At 38.6% G+C, this 21,402-nt stretch overlaps 1 protein-coding gene across 6 annotated transcripts; it reads left to right on the forward strand.

Moving 5' to 3' along the window:
- The first annotated feature begins 970 nt into the window (after nt 1–970).
- On the forward strand, nt 971–21,209 carry slain2 (SLAIN motif family, member 2). 6 transcript variants are annotated; one of them, XM_077220290.1, is made up of 11 exons: nt 981–1,654; nt 4,760–4,902; nt 12,471–12,641; nt 13,368–13,538; nt 13,734–14,075; nt 14,193–14,333; nt 16,692–16,772; nt 18,449–18,487; nt 19,137–19,344; nt 19,433–19,464; nt 19,619–21,209. In XM_077220290.1, exons 1-11 carry the CDS (start codon nt 1,188–1,190, stop codon nt 19,645–19,647), a joined length of 1,824 nt encoding a protein of 607 aa, XP_077076405.1. In that variant the 5' UTR covers nt 981–1,187; the 3' UTR covers nt 19,648–21,209. The 6 variants fall into 6 exon arrangements, with proteins under 6 accessions (XP_077076407.1, XP_077076409.1, XP_077076408.1 ...); XM_077220292.1 differs by lacking the exon at nt 18,449–18,487 and having other exon boundaries at nt 971–1,654; XM_077220289.1 differs by having other exon boundaries at nt 19,433–19,646.
- The last annotated feature ends 193 nt before the right edge of the window (nt 21,210–21,402 follow it).

Below are 21,402 nucleotides of genomic sequence, written 5' to 3' on the forward strand. Positions count from 1 at the left end.
TTAAATATTTAAATATATTATTATATCATTTATTTATAACTCAATTTCTGCCAGATAAAATATTTTAGAGCTTTGCATTTTAAGTAAAATGTGTATTTATTATAAAAAAATCTTATATAAAAACTCTATAAAAAAATATTATTAATTTACATGGCTTTTCCATATGATTGTATTTTTGGAGCAAAACAACTGAGCACCTCTGACAGTGGAAAATTTGTCCATGACTTTATATTTTTATGATACGGGTTTGTGAATGTGTTTTTGCACCATATTGTGTTTTTGCAACTGCAGCAAAAAATTTGAGTGTAAGAGTTTCTTAATTTGTTATTCATACAATAGTATTAGTGCACCTGCAGTAGAAGAAATTGTTATATTTAAATTCACCAGCTAACTTGTTTGACATTTGAATATAGTTGTTTATAGACTGAGCATAAAGTAAATTCTGTTAATCTTTAGCAATTTTATTGTGTTGTAGTGACTGAGACATCCCTGCACAAGGTAAAATGTTGATATTTGTGTCTGAATAGTTTATACTAAAATTGTTATTAGTTGCTTTTACAATAATAACCATAAATTATAGCCAAGCCTACATTAAAAACCCAAAAAATAGTAGCCATTAATTGGCCTGCAAACATACTTTGTTGGCTACAATGTCTAAATAAAATCGTAGAGTAAATGTATTATATAATGCCTTAAAAATGTAATTGAGTAAGAGTACAAGTTTAATATGGTCCAGGTACCGCACAAAATCCCCGCATTAACACGTAATTAAAGCACTGAGTAAGAGTACAGCAACTAACAAGTATTCTGTTTCAATAGTGTAGTCTAGTGTGTATTTATCGAGAGGGTAATCAAGAGAGTTAAAGTGCGCGTGCCAGGTTCCAGGGAAGGGTCGCTCCCAAAACGTGCTCGTCCCCGTTGAGACACGTGATGACGTCTCACCTCTAGCTTCTCAAAAGATTTCCCAGTTAGCGACTGGCGGACAGTAAAGATGGCGACGGAGCTTACAGTGTGTATGAGTGCCCGGAGAAGATGACGACGATAAGATTAGTAACTTTCAAGCCGCGGCGTTGACAGGGCTTCTTTTAAAGACCTTGCGACAGAGGCTCCGAACTTGCTGACTTTGGCTGTAGTTTGAACAGACCTAACGGACACGAGTGACGCGAGGACATATCGTTGCTTTTGATATGGAGGATATCAACTCAAACATAAACGCGGACTTGGAGGTGCGGAAGCTCCAAGACTTAGTAAAGAAACTCGAGCAGCAGAACGAGCAGCTTCGGAGCCGATCCAGTCAGCTCTCTTCCCCCGGCGGATTGTCGGGGAACACCAGACCCGTGAGCGCCGGGTATGATTCCCCGGGAGCGGCGGCGGGGCTCGTCGCGTTCACTGGGGTGGGGTTCGTAGGATCGAGGGGTTTCGGTGGGGTTTTGGAGAACTCCCGGCTGAGCCCCAGGCGATCATATCACGGCAGCAGTTACGGAGGAGGGTATGACAGTGACATCGCTTCTTGTACCGCCTCGAACGCTAGTCTCGCGTCTTATTACAACGATTCGCTGGATTGTATCGAGGACGGAGAAACTTCAGTGCTGGACGAGGTGGAGATCCTCGATTTGGAGGACATGGATTGCCTGAACGAAGAGGAGGACAGCTGGTGAGTAAGCTGCCTGGACGAGGTGTTAACCCCGATCAGAGGAATAACCTTCTCTTTCTCACACACACACACACACACACACACACACACACACACACACACACACACACACACACACACACACACCATCCCTTCTTGCATTTGACAGGTGTGCGTGCAGACGCCACAGAGAATGACGCGCATTTGGAGGAATGCGCTTGATGCATTGTTGCTCCTATGTATCTTTGCCCAAGAGCTGGGGTTAGTTTATTCAATGCATTGACTGCAACACCCCTGTCATCTGATGATTAGTGTCTTATGTCTGAGCATTTAGGAGCAACAGTTTGCTGACTGCTTGTTTTCAGTTAGCAGCTGCAAGACAGGCCGTGGTGCTTCTGACGTGCGAGTCGTTTTCATTTGCCCTTCAGTTTATTTTAGTATCAAGTTGTGCTTTATAAATCTAGGCTACTTAATGACAGCCATTGTGTCATGCGTCAATGTCATTACAGCAATGATACTTTTGCTTCTAGATGTCTTTCTGATAAGGCCTCAGATCAGATGCACAAGATCTACATGATTTTCTGCATAATCGGCATTGTAGCCTATATTGCTCATTTATTTTATCTAACGTGAACATTACTAGAGCAATCTGCTTTTTAAATAAGCAATACATTAGTGCTTTTGAGAAATAACCATACAGATATGTGCAATCACATGAGAAAACCACTCATTTCATATTGTTGAAATGAATAAGAGCCAACTAAATGTAAACAAGTGTGTGTAGTAGTAGTAGTTGTCACCTGATGGTGTGCCTCAGTTCTGATATTGACCCATTTCAAAATAATGATCACTGCAGAACGTTGGTCACTTAAGCTTACAATTTAAAATAGGCCTAACTGTTTTCTATTCTAATATATTTTAAAAGGTGAGAAGAAAGAAAGAAAGAAAATAAATAAATTATTTTCTTTCTTTTCTTTTCAGCAGCCATCATTACTCAAATCTTCAGTGTCACTTAATCTTTCAGAAATCATTCTAATACTGTATGCTGCTGATGTGCTGCTCAAGACACATTTGTTTTTATTTTCGAGACTGTGAAACATGTTTTATGAATACAAAGTTCAAAAGAACAGCATTTATTTGACATATTTTGCTTCATCTTATCAGTTTTTGATCCTGTGTGGATTGATGTCAGTGTGTAATCCATTATTTGTGTTTGCTTTAATCAGTGTCTGTGAGATTCTGTGGTTTAGGTCAATGTACACAGACTCAGAATGGTGTAATCCGGACACTCGATCCTGTTTAGTCGGATAAATTGCTGTGGCAGCAAAATGCTGGAAAATCCCTTCAACAGCTGGAGTCCAGCAGATCAGTGAGCTTAACACCTGTTTGCCACTACAAATAGTTAGTAGGACAGAAAGTGTACTTGTCAAACCAAAAAGGTCATGCATGATTACAACAAGGATACGTAATTGGTTTAATCTTCTTAGTCATGACTATGGCAGGATGAGATCATGTTTGCTTGTTTTATTTAATGGTGTTTAAGGTCGCAAATGGTTTCAAACCACACATTTATCAAATCTGTTGACAAGATAAGAAGATAATGTGTTTATAATTGTGTTGAATCAATCAAGCAGCAGTCAGCACAGCTCTCGAAGTCAGATCTGTGCTCTTGTGATGGGAATACTGTATTTATTTATACCAGGAGATCGCCTCAGTTTCTGTGGTATCTCAGGAGAAAGGCTTGCTATGAGAAATGCTCTGTCTACTGTATGTGAGGGATTATACTAAGTGCCAGATTCTGCCACCAACACTGCAATCCTGCATTGCTATCAGTCCTGAACAATAAATTTGCCATACCTATAAACAAAATGATTTGTGTCAGCCTGTTTGACAAACACCATTATATTACAGTCATTGACTTGAGAGATGTGTCTAGGATGCGTAGTGCTCAAGTTTGTCTCTGTCCGAACTTCTCAATATCCTTATACAACCAATCAAAATGTTGGAGTCTTTTTGAAAAATGTTAGGTTGTTTAGTTTTTTTTTTTTTTGTAAAGAAATGTAATGTTTTTTTTTTCTCAGCTAGGAGTGATGCATTAAACTGTTCAAAAGTGACCGTAAAGACTTTTACATTGTTACAAAAAAAATCTATTTCAAATGCTGTTATTGTGATGTCTTTTCAACTTTATATTCTTCAAATAATCATGGAAAATAGTTATTTGGTTATACTAAAAAAGGAATGATCATGCTGAAAATTCAGCTTTGTCATCAGGATTAAATTGCATTTTAATAATACAGTTTTCTTTATTGTGTCTGTTAAAAAACCAAAAAAACTTTTGCTACCACTTGTTACTGTCAGGTGATCCTGAGCAACAGCTGCCTCTGTATTAGACCAGAAAACAAGACTCAAGCAGTGCAGTTATAACTGTTCACTTCAATATATCTTCTCAACAGCTGCCAGTTCAGAACCCTCTTGCCTTAATACCAACGCTAAATTTAATCTTTTAAAACAGTAACATTAATGTGTTTTGGGATCCTTTACAAAATCAGGGGTCAATTGACTAGTTTGTGGGTTTTGTGATCGCCTGAATCAAATGCGTTTCATAGAGCATATACACTTCCCTCATGTGGATGTGAAGTCATGTACACACACATCAAAAAATATACTCAAATTTACTTTAGCTAACTGATAATACCACCCTCTGATACTAACAAATGTCCTCTCCACTACAGCTGTCATATTGAGGTGATCTGTTGTTGTCATATGGTATTTAGCAGATAGCCAATAAACAAGCTTGTGATCAGCTGACCTGAACAGTTCTCCACCAGGCTTTCATGTGGCCCTATTAATTTAGGTCTCAATGACTAAGCAAAGCTGCCTGCACAATATTATAGAGTGCAGTTTACACCTTACCTTAAATATTACAGAAAGTTTTAATGGGTTGTTTTCCTGTAGGCAAGATTTAATTTAAAGTGAAATCATGCTTTTGCTGAATAAGCCGCTGTTAATCGAGGCATCTCAAAACTTCACCACTCAGCATGTTTCGTGGTTAAATGTTTGTGTGCCAGATATGTAACGAGAGTATGTTTATTCCATGTGACTAACCTCTAGCTTGTGTTTCTGCAGGCTGTACGAGGCGAAATTGAACAGTCCTCTGCAGAAAGCCTTGAGTCCCATCGTGTGGTGCAGACAGGCTCTGGATAACCCCAGTCCTGATATGGAGTCTGCCAAACGCTCTCTTTTACACAGACTCGACCTTACCATGTCAGGTATCACGCGCACATAATTTTAATTAATGTAATATCTTCCACTGTTGCATTGAAAGGATGACTTGATTCTCTAGAGAGTATTTGTAGTAGCCCTAACATTTTTACTGTTGCCACCACAAAAATGATACATTTTATTTTTTGACCAATGTTTTTTATACATACCATGACTTTTTTTTGTTCATTATAATTTTTTTAAAATTTTTTTTCATCAAATGTTTTTGAATTAAAGGAATAGTTCACCCAAAAATGAAAATTATCCCATAATTTATTCACCCTCAAGCCATAGGTGCATATGACTTTCTTCTTTCCGCCGAACACAATCTGAGTTATATTAAATAATATCCTGTCTCTTCCGCATCTTTGTAATGGCATTGAATAGTGCCCGAGTTTTTGAACCTCCAAAAAGTGCATCCATCCGTCATTAAAGTAATCCTTACGACTCCAGTGGGGTTAATAAAGGTCTTCTGAAGCGAAGCGATGGGTTTTTTGTAAACTTCATAAACTATAATCACTGGCTTCCGGCAACGGCCGTGTACATGATCACAAGGGAGTGGAGTTTTGAAGGCTGAAGGGGGAGCTCAAAAACCCACCGCTTTGCTTCAGAAGGTGCTTATTAACCCACTGGAGTCATAAGGATTACTTCTCTAATGGATGGATATCCTTGGGAGCTTCAAAAACACTATTCAATGCCATTATAAAGCTCAGAAGAGCCAGGATATTTTTTAATTTTACTCTTATTGTGTTCGGCTGAAAGAAAAAAGTCATATACACCTAGGATGGTTTGAGGGTGTGTAAATTATAGGGGCTTTTGCACCGGAGGAACCTTTTCTTAGTTCCTAGAACTATTGGCGGAAGGACCCTGATTTTGTCTTGTTCACACCGCAGGAACTAAGAACGATTTTAGTTCTAGGAACTCCTTTTGAAGGAACTCATTTAGCTCCTTCTTCAGAGTAGGGTCTAACTCAGCACTATAGGAACTACCAGTAACGTTAGTGTACGTTGATTGGCGGAACGCACACGAAACACCAGCACCCGCCATTTAAAAAAAACTGGCTTAAAAAAGCCTATATATTTACTCCACAAACTAACTCAACGAACATGGAAAACAGTGATAGATGGACCTCTCAACCATTTCGCTAAGGATAAAATCCAATGCAATTTTGAGAGGACCAAGCCAAACAAGATTATGTATTTCTGCTCAGCTAGGAACCCTGGACATCAACCACACGGTTTACGCTAATACCTTTTCATATACTGTCTACTTTCTATGTTTCTAATAACGTATTAGACTGGACTGTTAGGCAGATTGTAAACTAATGAAGACGGAGAATGGGAGCGCTGTGTGTTCAGGCTCTGGCATCTTAGCGATGTCAAAATAAATGTCCGCCGTGTCGTCAAAATAAAAGTCACAACTACAAGCGTATCTTACGACACTTCAGAGTTCCTACTAGCGGTGCAAATACAACCAGGAAAATGTTCCTGAGGGAACCATTAGTTCTCAGGGAACCACCCTGATGGCCAGTTTAGAGAACTATCCGGTGCGAGAGCCCCTAATGGGATAATGTTTATTTTTGGGTGAACTATTCTTTTTAGTAGTTTTTAAAATGTGCATTGTAATCTGAAATGTATACATATTTACACATTTTATTTAAAAAAAAAAGGCTAAGGCTATTGCTGTTTGTAGGCAGGTATGCCCATGTGACATGTCTTAAATTGAGCAACTCTCTATAGAAAGGCACTGACTGCTTTTACTGACATGTGACTGTCTGACTTTTATAACACCCACTGACGTACTGTTACATCACACTTTTATGTACTCCTATATTTTACTTTTATTATATTGTTTCAATGAGGAAAGTCTAGAGACAGAGCAAATGATCGTAAGAGTCCTTTTGAGTGATTCTCTCAAAGATCATTCCTGGCTCTTTTCCTACAGTTCACTCTACCGTCACCTTGAGTGACATGGGAATCGTTCCAGAGAACTCTGGATCTTTTAATGGAAAAATCTGATCTATGAACAGTCTGCAGTGGCTGCATTTGATTAATATTTGGAACAGGGCCATGTGTGAACCATTCTTGTCATTGTGCGAGACAAACCGGTGTATGATGTCATTGTTTTAAGTGGACTCATCATAATGTCATCATAGAGCAGACAGCAGCACCCTTTGAATGTTTTTCATCTCACATTTCCAAGATAAGACAAAGGGAATTATTTTTTTTTTTAAATGACACATTACAGTTTTTAGGGCTGTAATTTAAACTTTTGTCTGCCACAATGTCATATAATTTGGCAAATATTAATAGGCTATTCATAATTAATTGAGCATATAAGCATATCCTGTAATTAAACCTAAACATTTGAAACAATTGACAAACCAATTTATTTGTCAATATAAACAATTCGCAGAAGACCCTTGAGATGAGATGATTTTATTATGTTAGTCATTTATCAAAACACTCAATAAAAAAAAAAACCCTCATTCCATGCCCGACTGCGTAAAGCTTATTGATAGGGAGCATTCAGGCCATGCTGACTGTGTGTCGGGTGTGTATTGCGGTTTCCAGGTTATACCTGAGGCATCGCTAATTCCCTAGAGCCGTTGCCAAGAGAGTGAAGAGAGCCAGTGCAGATGTGTGGGATGTATGTCAAATCTCTATCCTGTTAGGCACACCTTTCAGCTTCTTTGTCTCTCTCTCGTATTGCTTGTTTCTTTCTTTTATGCCTCTCTTGTGCCCTCTTCAGAACCGGCTACCTCGGTGGAGTGCATCTGCGTGTGTGTGAGAAAGTAAAATAGAGACGGACATGTTTGCACACATTAATGAATTCCATCCAGAAGGTTGAAAAGTCTGACTCTGCACTCTTATAAGCTATATGTACTCTTTGTGAAAAGGTATTATTGGCCGCTCACTAAATTTTGACACCGCTTGGACGCAGCTGCTGTAAACTTTATAGCTCGTAAATAAGCAATTTGGTCATTACAAATTGGTTGTCTTTTGCATTTGTAAAACTTACAGACAGCTGATCTATTATAGTATGTCTGCTGTTTGGTGAGTCTGTTTGCCCGGCCATGGTAACTCATTCCAGGGCTTTACACTTCCCTCAGAAATGCAAACAGTTCCATAAGGTTGTAGTCATAACTGTGGTTACATAACTCACTGGACACGAGGACAAAAGGAGAGGCTGAGATTTGATAGAAAGAGTACAAGTGATCTCTCCTGACAAATACAGTTTAAACAAATGCAGTCAACACAAAATTGTGTTAAAATGAGATTATTAGTGTTATTTTTTTTCATTGCTTATTGCTTCAAATAAGTTAATTATCTCATTGTATAATTATTTACAAATAACTGAAAATCATTTTGACAATTAGTTGTTTAGATATTATTATATATTTTTAGAAACGAACTAATTTTAATAATAGTTTATCAACATATCTAAGAGATCTCAAGAAAAACATGTTTTTTCATCGTTTGTAACTCTAAATTTATGCTTTTTTGTGCTTTAAAAAACAATAAAAGGACACCAAAGTGTACTGTCTGTATTAATAGGAAGTGCTATCTATACTCTTGAACATTGTCATGCAGTGATTCAGCAAGTTCTTTACAGTGTTTAGAGCCTCCTTATGACTGGGTAGAGCAGAGATTCACTTTCCCCTGAGCCAAGAACATTCATTTCTCTCTCTGTGTCTTTTCTCTAGCTGCAACCTCCACTTGTCCCTGCAATCCAATCCGCTATTGCAATCCTGTTTCGAGTACACTCTGTTTCCCTGTTGATATCTTTCTTTTTGTTCTTTTCTCTTTTTTGATGCCATTTCTCCATTATTCTCTGCCTTTTCGATTTTCCTCTGTCAGGCCTTATCCTGTACACTTTCAAGATCATTGCATTCATTCTGTCTTCCTTCTTAGTCTTTTTCATGTCATCTATGGCTGTTCATGCTGCTGTTGTGAACTTTCCTTTCTCAAAGTATCTTAGGGTGTTTTCACACCTGGCTCATTTGGATCATTATTTTCGGAACATGGTGCGTTTTCTCCCCTAGTTTGGTTAATTTAGGTATATACTGTATGAACACAGCAATCGCACTCGGATATTGTGAACTATCTGTGCACAGCTACAGATAAAGCCACAATAAGCTCGCAGAGCAAACTTGTCAATCCATCTTGATGGAAACTAACCAATTGCATAAATATTTCAGTACATTTTTAAATGTTGCCTTGTGAAAGCTAACGGAACCAAGAAGAAAACAATACATTGTAACAAATTTAGTCCCGGTTTCAGAACAAAGCAAACAATCTACAGCTCTGAAAATGCCCTTAGTGCCTGTTTTTGTCCTGATACAGCACATGTTGCTCTGATGACCTTTCCTTTCCTACAGGACTCTCCCACATATTCTCTTTTTCTCGTCCACCCCCTACCCTGAAAAAAAACGTTAATATGGGCTGATGGACAGCCTTATTTTCATGTAGAGTGTCCACTGTGCTAAACAAGATGTTCTTGACAGACAGCCCAGATTTCCTGTAATGAGCCCTGCCGTCTTATTAGCCTATTTAGTCCAGATAAAAAGCACAGTTAGTGAAGCATCTTTTCAGTGTCAGAATTATCTCTGGGGTTTAACTTGTCTTATTGCAGTTTATGGATGTAGTAGTCAGTCACCAGAGTTATGACAGATTAGCTGTCCTCATTTGCCCTTCTCTTTCTTGGCTTTTTCTGTCTTAGAGATACACAAAGCCAGTATTAGTCTTCTCGGTGTGGTGTGCTGCTGGTGGAAAGGGCATGGTTGAGCCAAACCGTCTGATGGACTGGAACGTAACTGCCATTGGCTCGCTTCGGCCACATTTATGGAGTTAATGACATTTTGAAAGATGGAAAATACTTTGTGTATTTCTGTTCTAGCTGAGATGCGACTTTCCTAGATAAAGTCTTTGGTAGCATCAGTTTCTGATTTCAGAAAAACCATGAACTCTTTACATGTCATTATGACATCAAGTCAAGTCATCTTTATTTATATTAGGGATGCACCGAAATGGAATTCTGGGCCGAAACCGTAAATTCTGGATGCACTTGAACGAAACCCGATAATGACTTTTTATTATTATTAATTTCTTATTAATAATAATTTCTTTAATTTCTATTAATAATATTATTATACTTTTTTATTAAATTCAATAATTTAATGAATCTGAATTTTTTAAAAATCAAGCCAATAAAATAACCACACTTTTATTTCAGTTAACAGAAAATAGGCCTATATTAAAATATGAAATATCAATATATTATTTTTCATTCAGTTATATGAGTGAGTTTTAGATAATGAATTTTAGATATAGTATACCTATGTTGTAATGTATTAATGATCCTCCACCTTGTATGTCGAGTCTGCATGTAGTTAGTATTGTATCTGATGTGTTTTGTTGACTTTTGATGGTAATGTCCTTGATTCTAATGTCCTTACAGTCTGGTGTTAGTGGCTTAGAGCGGTCTCGGCATTACTGATCCGGGCTCTTTGTGTCAATCCTCATTTCTTCTAGTCCCTCCTAAATGAGGACAGACCTCCGCTCTTGGCTTCAATTTTAACACATACACACACAAACACATAACTGTCAATAGTCCGAGGTCATCTACACCACTCAATCCAAGACCAGCCATTCTCAGCATTCATCACAACTGTGCAGTACACACACACATCCCTGTTTCAAGCGTTGTGCATGTATGTGTGTAAGCATGGCTGATGGTGTGGTGTTAATGCAGTGCAGTGCCTGATCTGTAAGGAAGTAAGTGGAGAAGGGATGTTGTTTTTTTTCTTTGAATAAAGCACACACTGAGTGATGGCAGGAATGGAGAGGGAGAGAGTCATTAGAGAGGAGAGAGAGAGAGGGTGGATGGATCCATGGAAAGAGGCAAGTAAAGAGTAGGTCTGAGGAAATGTGCTGTGTGTGCCTTTTGAGTGTCCAGCTGCACAAACACGCACACACACTAAAGGCTGCTGTGCATTCAAATATTTACAATATATTCAAGATAGTTGTGCTGCCAATATAAAACGATAAAACATGCATAAAACTTGGATGTTGTTTTATTTTCCCAAATAATTTCCTAAAGACTAAATTATCAAAATATGTTTTAACAGGATATCTGATTTAAAACTTCAGCAGCTTAATGGTGTTGTAATTTAATCTTCATGCTTTTGGTTCTTTTGGTTTTTAATTCTTGGTCACTAAAGAAATAATTAAAAGATTGCTTTATTTGATTAGTTTAAATCTGGAATAAACGATGTTTAAGCATTTGGATTCTCAAGAAGTACGATGAAGAATTTTCAGATGTAGAAAGTTCATTAAAGTCTTTGTGGCATTTCTTCACATATTGAAATGTTGTAGGTAAAATATTTATATAAGGTAATCATTCATTATAAAAATGTATATTACAATAAAAATAATTATTTATTAAACCTGAAATAAATACATTTTAAAGTATTAAAGATTATGATAAAGAAATGTTTAGCCTACATCTCTTCACTATTTCTTGGTCACTAAAATGAATATGTGATATTATATTGTAATATATTCATCTATTTTATTTCTTTATGTTTTCTTAGTCACTGAGCAAATACACAAAAGTGTAGAAGTATTTTAATTAGTAATTTGTTTAATACTTTTTAACTTAATATATTTGGTAGGATTTTTTTAATATAATTTTCCAGCCCCCCCCCCACACACACACACCCAGCCCCCCCACACACACACACACACAAAGCCCTAGGGTCCAGTGATGAGCAATCATGTGAGAGTGTATCCACAGGGAGAGTAGCTGAACTGTCTTCTATTTATGGTCTGCTCTTGAGAGAGACAGTACAGTCTCTTTCTTGGCTGATATTCTGACTTTAGATTCTCTAGCTGTCGGTATTGCCAAAAGCTTTAACCGCAATACATTCTGACTGCTACAGCTGAACTAGAGTTTGACCTTATGACTGAATCATAGACCATAGATTGGTGCTGCTTTACTCTACAATGCCTACATTGAGTGTGTGTGTGTGTGTGTGTGTGTGTGTGTGTGTGTGTGTGTGTGTGTGTGTGAGAGAGAGAGAGAGCAAGAGAGAGAGATGGTAATGGCGTTGTCATCCACTAAATGACTGAGTAAGGCTCTTGTTTGCGTGCATATGCATCATTGTACTCTTCGTTCTTAGACTGTGAATAGGCTGTATTGTTTGTAATCAAGTGCACTCCACCAGGATCCAGAACGACACTGTATTAGACTCGGCCATGCCGTATGCTTAAATTGAGTCTCGGAGATGCATAATACACTGTGAAGCATATTGTGCATGTCTGCATAAACATGCATGCATTAAAACAGCATCTGTGTAAGTGTACTTGGGATGTAGGATATGACACTCTATTGTTTTTGTGTTTTGGAGAATGTCATATAAGGGACCTGTTTATTTCTCCTAATGATAATAGCTGGTGTGGTCTGAAATGTTAATGAATTTAATGAATGGTGTTTGTTTAAACAAACAACATTACTCTTCATGTTCAACAGGAAGTTCTTAAGTGCCCTTACTATGTTTTGATTTCTCTTGCAGCAAACAAGCGGAGGAGTCTGTATAACAATTCCTACAGTCCTCAAGTGGGCTACGGAAGCCCGTATGGCACAAACACGGCAAACAGTCCCTACAGCAGTGGCTTCAACTCCCCGTCCTCAACTCCATCCAGAGTGCCTATCGTCAAGCAACTCGTTCTGCCTGGCAGTGCAGGTAAAGACCTCATTACTCCAAATCTATTCTATTCCACATGTATTTTTGTATTTTTTATTATCTACTTGACATTGAAAGCAAGACAAAATTGGAATGAAAAGTCAAGTCACCTTTATTTATATAGCGCTTTATACAATACAGATTGTTTCAAAGCAGGTTTACACCGATAACGGGAAAATGATTTCATAAAAAAATGAAAATTTTACTTTCAATATGATGATTAGACCACTCACTCAATGCAATGTGGTCACAGTGTAGCATACTACTGTTACATATTTTCTACTTTTACATACTAATAAATGGTTTATCAGTCTCAGAAATTGTGCTACAAACAGTCATTATATGTCACTCATGGATGACTAACAAGTTCTATTTATTCATTTGCTTTTACTTTAGTGTGTTACTAATCATGAAAGTAGCCACGACATCTTTACTTTTGTATGTATTTGTTACTTCTGCATAAAAGCGCTTTTCTCATTGTCGTTTGGCTAAGAGCTCTTAAAATGTACTGAAAATGGAATATTTTCTGTTAATATAACCACTGAGTAGTTGTGCTGTCCAGTATACAGTAAAAGTATGCTACTATTTTATCAGTCAATATGACTTAAGCAGAAAACACACAACAGCTATCCAATGCTTTATAGGTATTCTTATGAATAACCACACTGAAAAAGTCACTTTCTTATTTTATTTAGGCATTTCTGAATGTAAATATTATGTGTGTAGGTCACCAGCGTGGATCGGCTGACAGGAACGCACAGGCAGTGAGCCCCCAGTCCTCAGTAGACAGTGAGTTAAGCACATCAGAGATGGACGAAGACTCTGTCGGTTCATCGACCACGTATAAACTCAATGACGTCACAGACGTGCAGATACTCGCCCGCATGCAGGAGGAGAGTAAGTGGTAGCTTTTCTCTATCAAGTGCCATTTTGTGTTGCATTTGATGTTGCATTTAATCTCAACACTTATTGTTATACATTTGATTATCATGCTTCTGAAATGAATGATAAACAGTGCTAATAGTGAAAAAAATGCCCAAATGGGGCACTTTGAGATTTAAACTCAAGTGTATCTATGTTTCCCTCTTTTAGGTTTAAGGCAAGAATATGCTGCAACGGCGTCACGTCGTAGCTCTGGTTCATCGTGTCAGTCGTTGCGGCGAGGAACTCTGAGTGACCAGGAGCTGGACGCACAGAGCCTGGACGATGATGAGGAGGCGGTCCACCATTCCTTCCACACCCCCGTCAACCGCTTCAGCCCCTCCCCTCGGCACTCGCCACGCGTGTCCCCCAGAAACTCACCCCGATCTCGCTCACCCGCCCGCTCTTTAGAGTACAGCCGCGGATCTCCCCAACCAATCATCAGCCGCCTTCAGCAGCCCCGCCACTCTCTGCAGGGCCACGATACCCAGGCAAATACCATTAAGAATGAAGGTAGATCTTTATCCAGTCACATTTCAATTGGTCTGTTTCTCTTTAAAACACTGTGAAACTTATGTACAAAGTCTGTTTAAATGTTGGCTTCTCCATCCTTTCTGTCTGTGTGGGTAGAAAAGTTGAGGCGGAGTCTCCCTAACCTCTCACGATCCAGCTCTGGACCGACTGCAGAGCCGGTCAAAAACAGCAGAAGCTGTGAGTCAAACCTGCAAGTGCCAAACGGAGGGTCACCCAGACACCAGAGTCAGTCTGCCAGTGAGTGCACAGACACATCAGTCAGCTCATACATGCACACATACATCACATCATAGGGCTCGAGCACCCACGGGATCAGAGCATATGAAAACACGAGATATTCTCCATTCATTTTATCCAATCAAAAAATTATTGAGATTCGGGATCCTCTCTCTCTCAGACGGGTTGTAATTACAGACAATTCTACCGTTTTATTTGGCATTATAACATAACAGCCTGACACAAGACTTGTGCTTTCTGGGTTTTTTTTACACAATGATAAATTGCATTATATGTAATTAACGGCAAAATCATCAGGTATATCAGCGAGAGAGCGACTCATTTATGGAAACAATGTGTGTTTTAGTTTGGTTGGTAATCATAGGCGAAAAAGGTTAACCAACTACAGGGCAAGGCTAAGATGTGCTTCCTCTTTAAAAAATTAAAAATTTCCTTGTAATAGTTTCAATATACATGCCACACAAACTACACATCCCAGTATAAATGCTCCCAATTAATTTATTAAAGCATCTACGTTCACAAACCACTGTTCATTTTAACAGAAAAACAATCGCACTGTATGCAGGATTTGGGATACCAGAAAGCGCGCAATGAGTGCTTCTGTTATAATCACTAAAATGGTGACACTCATCTTAGATCTTTGCAATCTCACAAAGTTCTGTTATAACAAATGAAGCTGACTTCACAATTTTTATTTACATAATGTCTACACTTTGTTATAATGAGAGGATTTGTGAGCATGCAGAATCAGAATCCACTCAAATCAGAATGAGTGTGGGCAGCCACCGGCGCCTATGCATCACATCAACCAATGAACACACAGAACTTTTAACATTTAGTAAATGGCATGTGCAGTATTTATTGTGAATGTTATTTTGTCCATAATGTTTATATATGGTAACATTTGACTCTTTGTGACTGTCAGAGATCGAGTACTTGGCTGTGGATTCTGTGCTTCTGACTCATAATCACGTTGTGTTCTTAACCGCTGGTGTCTTGGCTTGCCGGATGAGGCTCTTTGATCTTCACACATTCTCTCTTAGATCACAATTTATTGGCATCCCCTCTAAAAGCCTGACTGACTTTCAAACAAAGCCCTTGTAACTTACTATTCAAAGCTAATTTTACATTTTTTTTAGGGAAAGCTTCAGATTATGGGTCTTGAAGGTGTTGGTCTTTTGGTTCTTTAATATGGCACGGGAACACTAAAATTTGTCATTTTATTTGTAGGATAAAAAATTTCAGATTATACTAATATGCCATTACACCTATGTGTTTTAATAGTCTTAAAGCACACTTGTCATTTTTGCTATGGCTGATTTTGTCCCTATCACTGGATGACATTCATTTATTTATCCAATTCTTGAGCAGAATTTTTTATATGACATATAGTCAATGTTATATAGTGTATTGTGATCCAGTACTAGAATTAGTTCTTTTTAATGTTAAAAATGCTTGTGGTTTTGTCATTAAGTCACTAGTTCTGTTTAAAAAAAAAAAAAAATTTGGTTCCATTAACAGTTCTTCTTGCACATGCATTCTATTGGAAATGTCGACAACGATGTTCTTAATGTTAAAAAAAAATTTGTGCATAACCTAACTTAATATTCATGAGCTGACCCATTTGGCATTTCATGAGAACACAACCAGCACGAAAGTTGAAAAAGTGCAGCTGGCCCCACTGATTTTCAAAACTGATCCCCTATAAAACAGAACATTTCATGATAGCTTACTGAATCATTTTATCCATGCAAGGTCAACGAATAAGGAGCTCTCTCTATCAGTGGTCAGTCTCTCAAACGAGGGTGGAGTAAAAATGAATATCCTCTTCATCTCTTAAACAGCACAGAGACATTAGCTTGCTTAAGTGATTTTACACATTGCGCCTTTCAGAGTTGTTCAGGCTTCTCCCTCGGTAACATAGACAGTCTTGTTTTATTTCTGTCCTTCCTGCCTAGCATGCTCTGTCTCTTCCCTTCTCTCTCCGCCTTTGTCTCTTCCTCACACCCTTTGTTTTTGGCCGAGGTGCTGGTTGTCTGGATGTAGTTGGATTCACTCTTTGGCTTAGTGCTGCTCCTGCTTGTTCTTCGCCCAGGGCTTATTTTTCTCTTGACTGCGGCGTCCTCTGGTGGCTGGTTAGAAGTAGTGTTCTGGCTTAACCATGCATGTAATGGCTCTGCCTTGAATTGAACCCTATCCTGGCTGGCTGTTTTTTTCCTTGGCACTCCTTAAAGTATTCACTTAAAGCTGATTCTGGATCAGGTCTGGTTGGAGGTTAAGTGCCTGCAGGTGGAGATGGACGGCTGAACTCGGATTAGCCTGAATCAAAACGTAATGTCTGCTTATTTCTCATCTCAGCGTCACACCAAAGGCTCTCAGCACCTGTGCGCTCCTCCCCAAAACCAAAAGAGAGGCTCCAGAGCCCTACGTCTCTTCGAGGTAATGCACTGAGCAGGTCACCCAGACACAGATAAAGCATTTTGAAGCCAAGTTACCAGACAGTGCTGGAAGTATTATGGCATTTTGTCACTTTTATGAACCCAACATTAGAGAAATCGGCTTGGTTGGGGTGGACCGTTTCCTGACCTCAGAAATCACATGCAGTTCTGCTTGAAAGAGGGGTCTGGATTCAAATTGAGTGATTTAAATTGTTTTCCCTTTTGTCTTTTTTTTGTTGCCATGTTTCTATTACAGGAGAATATTTTATTGCATACCAACCTGGTAGGTTTGGGAAAAGTTATGAAGGGGATTTTTAGCTCTGAAACTCTTTTGGTGTGAAGGCAATTAGGCTTAAATTGAGGAAACGAACCACTATTGATAATGTTTCCATGAACAATTAGCCTGGGTTTCCCCATGCTGCCTTGCGTGCTAGGCAGCCTGGATTCAATGGACTAGATGTTGGCCTCAGCGAGGGGACCAATCACAGAACGGGGAGGGAGCAGCAAGACGATGATGACGTCTATGCGACACACCGAAGCCGTTTTTTTACACCTATGGATCCAACATGGCAGCAGACGCAAAGTTACCTTTCGATGCAGCCTATAGTCAATAGTCGCTGAACGCCATCGTGTACACACAAATCTCTGACCCATCGTCTAATTTCTGTCGCTCTACATACGTCATCTGGTATGATTGAAACGATTGGCTATGAGCTACGTACAGGCGCATTTGATAGACATTCGTAGCACCCAATAAACGGCTCTGGGCATTCGTAAACCACGCCTCAAATACGAGAAAACGAACATGTGGTTCCCAGACCCACGTCTCAATGAGACTAGGTCTGACGTTGGCCAGGCTAATGAACAATAGTAGTAATAATAATAATTAATATGTCTCAACTGACAGTTTAGTAATTGTGTCAAAACTGATTAAAAACAGGTCCACATTGGTTATTGGTCATGTAAACATAAAAATAATATATATTGGTCATAAAAAGGCAACGTCTGTCGATCTGCAGTTATAAAGGTCATCTCGCAGCATTTGTGCAGGATTGAATTCTGTGTCAGTTTGTATTTTGTGTTGTATATTGTTTTGGAGTGGCTGATTGGTCTTCAGAATGGATTGTTCACCTGTGATTATGAATGCTGCTGCTTCTTTGCAGTATTATATGTTGAGGGACGCTGAGGGTACAAATGTGCCATGTCTTCTGGTATCTTTTTATTAAATGGAAATGCTTGAAAGTTGTCACATAACCAACTGTTCCAGTAGTCTGTGAAGACACCGCTCTCTGCACTAAGTATTTATGGTTACACTTTATTTTAAGGTGTCATTGTTACAGTGTAATTATATATTTAAATACAGTGTAATATGAATTAACTACATGTACTTACTATAGGGTTAGGGTAGGATTAGGATTTGGTTGAGGGTTTATTGCATGTAATTAGGCATAATTTACTGTTATTACTATGGTAATTACATGTAACATATGTAACAAGGACACTGTAAAATAAAGTGTTACCGTATTTATTTAATGCACTTTGATTGCATTAAATAAAGTTGCTTAGTCACATTTGCACTCTAAAAAGAAACATGGCATGATGGTATGAGTCCTGAGCAATTCGACAGCCTTTGGAATGGATGCAAACCAACCCCTCTCTTTTCCATCTTTTACCCAGTTCCTCTCTCGTGTTGCTTCGGAGAGGAAGCAGATTTCAGTGAGTATATACACTGATGATGATGCAGCTTTTCAGCACTGTGATATTTTATGTTGTGCAAGTGTACGTGAATGGTAGATTGTGTTTGTACTGTGATTTGTGTTTTACCCCATTTTTGCAGCAAGGGGACATTTGTAGAACTAGTATTGTGCAAAATGTTTGTGAACAACACTAGTTGATCAAGGCTGTTTTAATCCATCCATTCTTATCGTTTTATTTTCTTTCAGATTTGTGTTGAATGTCATTAATGCTAGTGAACTTGTTCTGTGACAAGCGGTCTTCTGCGCGTTGCATAGAAGCGTTCATTGAATTGTGGTCGTTTTTTATGTGTAGCTTTATGAATTGGAGATGTCTAACTGCATTATTTTAGTTTTAAGTGTTGAATCAATCTTTTTTTTATTATTATTTGTCATTTCAACCCCATTCCCATTAACTCATGACTGTGGTCCCTTGAATGGCTTGTATCAGGTATTATATAAATGGAAGATCAACTACTGAATAAAAAGCACTTTCTTTTATTCAGTCTTTAATGTTTTATCTTTTCTGAAATATATTTCAGTTCTATTCCTTACATTCCATCTGTTGCCTTCACTCTGGTCCTGTAACCGTCATTCCCACTTATCTTCCCGATTGTTTTTCTTTCTTCCAGTGCCCTCTTCCAGTAAGTTGCGGACTCCTGCTGCCCCGTCTCCCTTGGCTCTCCGTCAGCCCATGAAGGTCATGTCTAATCATGGTTCAGGCACAACCACGCCCACACGCTCCATGGCCCCGCCCCGCAGCGGCCTGCCCCGTCCCGCCACCAATGCGGGAGGAGGTTTACCAGTGCCTCGCAGCAAACTGGTCCAGCCGGTGCGCAGGTACTCTCAGCTTCTCATGCCTTAATACCAATAAATAGTACGCGTCTGAAGTCCAGCATACTGAGTGAGTGTGTGGTTTGCTCTGCAGGTCTGCTCTGCCAGCTCCAAGGACGTATAGCGGTATGAGAGACGAGAGCTGGAGAGAAGGCTGCTACTGAGCATGCCTAGAATCAGTTCAACCAGGCACTTTATAGAGATACGTCTTTAACCCCCACAAACAAGAGACTCATTCTTCCAAACAAATGATTCTGTCCTCTTTCATTTGACGTTACAGAGCTCTCATCCCAGCAGGATAGATGTTGAAGGCAGACTGGACGCCACAGAATGCCAAAGAAACATACGAAAAGGGATTCGCCCTCACCTAACCAAACAGCACCTGTACCGCAAACGGCTCGAACACACTATCCTGCTTGCAAATCCCCCGAAACCCACCACAGAAGAACGTTGAATAACTTGTTTCTCTGTGATAACATTAGTGGCGAACCCTTGTTAGTTTGTGCAAATTGACCTTCAGTTTTGGCTCGCGTGGGAAAGGGTTTGTATGGCAATTGCATTCTGTCAGAATGTCTTTCATATCTATGTGACCTTATTTATTTTGAAATCATTATTTAAAATAATTCTTTCAAAGATTATTCACACAGTATTTGGTCTGTAAAAAAAAATATATATATATGTATGTATCTTTATTTCTGAATGTCATTGTGAAACCTCAACTGCAAAGCTACGCTTCCAAAGCATTTTAAATGTCTGAATAATGAGTTTTTGAACAAACGTGTTTAGTTTGAGCCTTTTAGTCTTTTCGAAAGAAACATGGATCAGTGAGAAATTCAAGTCAAATTTCATGATTTGTGTTTGTATGTCCTTACTAGAAAATGGGAAATTCATTGAATATAAAAGCCTGAGATCAACTTAATTGGCTGAACTGTTGTGTGGTCAAACTTTGTTCATCAGATGATGTCCCAGTGATAATGTCTCTGTGGCAAGGGTCATAAAAAGTTGTGCTTCTGTGGGTGAAATGTAGTGCTTATGTACTATTAATTTTGGAATATTCCTGGTCATGTAATTTGTTGTCATTCTCAGAGTGAAATAATTGAAAAAAAAGCAAAGAATTAATTAAAGGGATAGTTCACCACAAAATGAAAATTGTCATAATTTACTCGCCCTCCAGTTGTTCCAAACCTGTAAGAATTTTGAAGAATATGGGTAACCAAGCAGTTGACGGACCCCATTGATTTCCATAGGAAGAAAAAAAAATACTAAGTCAATGGGGTCGGGCCATCAACATTCTTCAAAATATCATATTTTGTGTTCAACAGAAGAAAGAAAGTGATTCTGCTTTGGAACAACTTGAGAGTCAGTAAATGATGACAGAATTGTAATTTTTGGGTGAAATATCCTTTAAAATATGCCGGTCACTGGGGTAACTGAATGGCAATGCCACCTGAACATCTTGCTGCACACTAGCATATTATTGAGGTTGAGCAAGTTTGTTTAAAAATGAGTGCCTATAATTTATGAAATTCTGTGATTGCTACAAATGTTATTTTTTGTTTGTGCCAATTGCTTTGTTTTGCCAATATCATTTACTTCAGGGTTCTTTGCATTTCTTGCTCGTTTTGTTTGATTTTTGTAATTGCTTTGATAACATTTATATTTGCTTTTTTGTAACTTAGGTATGTTCTGAAAGCCCCTTGATATTTATGACTAAATACTATGCGCTGATAAGAGGCTTATTTATTAAAAGGTGAGATACCTCCGTGTGCTGAGATAGAGTTAGCGGGATGCTTGAGCCTGGAATGGTCATGAGTACATGACATAAACATTTTGTGGATTGTTTTTTTGGTAAAGACTTTTATATCTCCACAAACATGATGCTCGGTTTCCCCTGCGTTAAATCATTTCAAATAAAAGTTGAAGAAAAAAAGCTGTGTGGTCTTGTCACTTATTTGTCCATGTGAAAGAACTTGAGTGTCAGAAGAATTTGACTGCTGACCATAGATTATTGTGGAAAATGCTGAGAGTGCGATGAATTGATTTTAGGTTGTAAATGTCCGTCAT

Source organism: Siphateles boraxobius, unplaced genomic scaffold (assembly GCF_051911475.1).
Source record: "Siphateles boraxobius isolate OS27281-9 unplaced genomic scaffold, OSU_SipBor_1 8, whole genome shotgun sequence".
NCBI lineage: Eukaryota > Metazoa > Chordata > Actinopteri > Cypriniformes > Leuciscidae > Siphateles > Siphateles boraxobius.

Coding starts and splice junctions, on each gene's coding strand:
- slain2 (XM_077220289.1), top strand. CDS start 1,188: ATGGAGGATATCAACTCAAACATAAACGCGGACTTGGAGGTGCGGAAG. Junction 4,903..12,470: donor ACTCGACCTTACCATGTCAG/GTATCACGCGCA, acceptor TTTCTCTTGCAG/CAAACAAGCGGAGGAGTCTG. Junction 13,539..13,733: donor CGCCCGCATGCAGGAGGAGA/GTAAGTGGTAGC, acceptor TCCCTCTTTTAG/GTTTAAGGCAAGAATATGCT.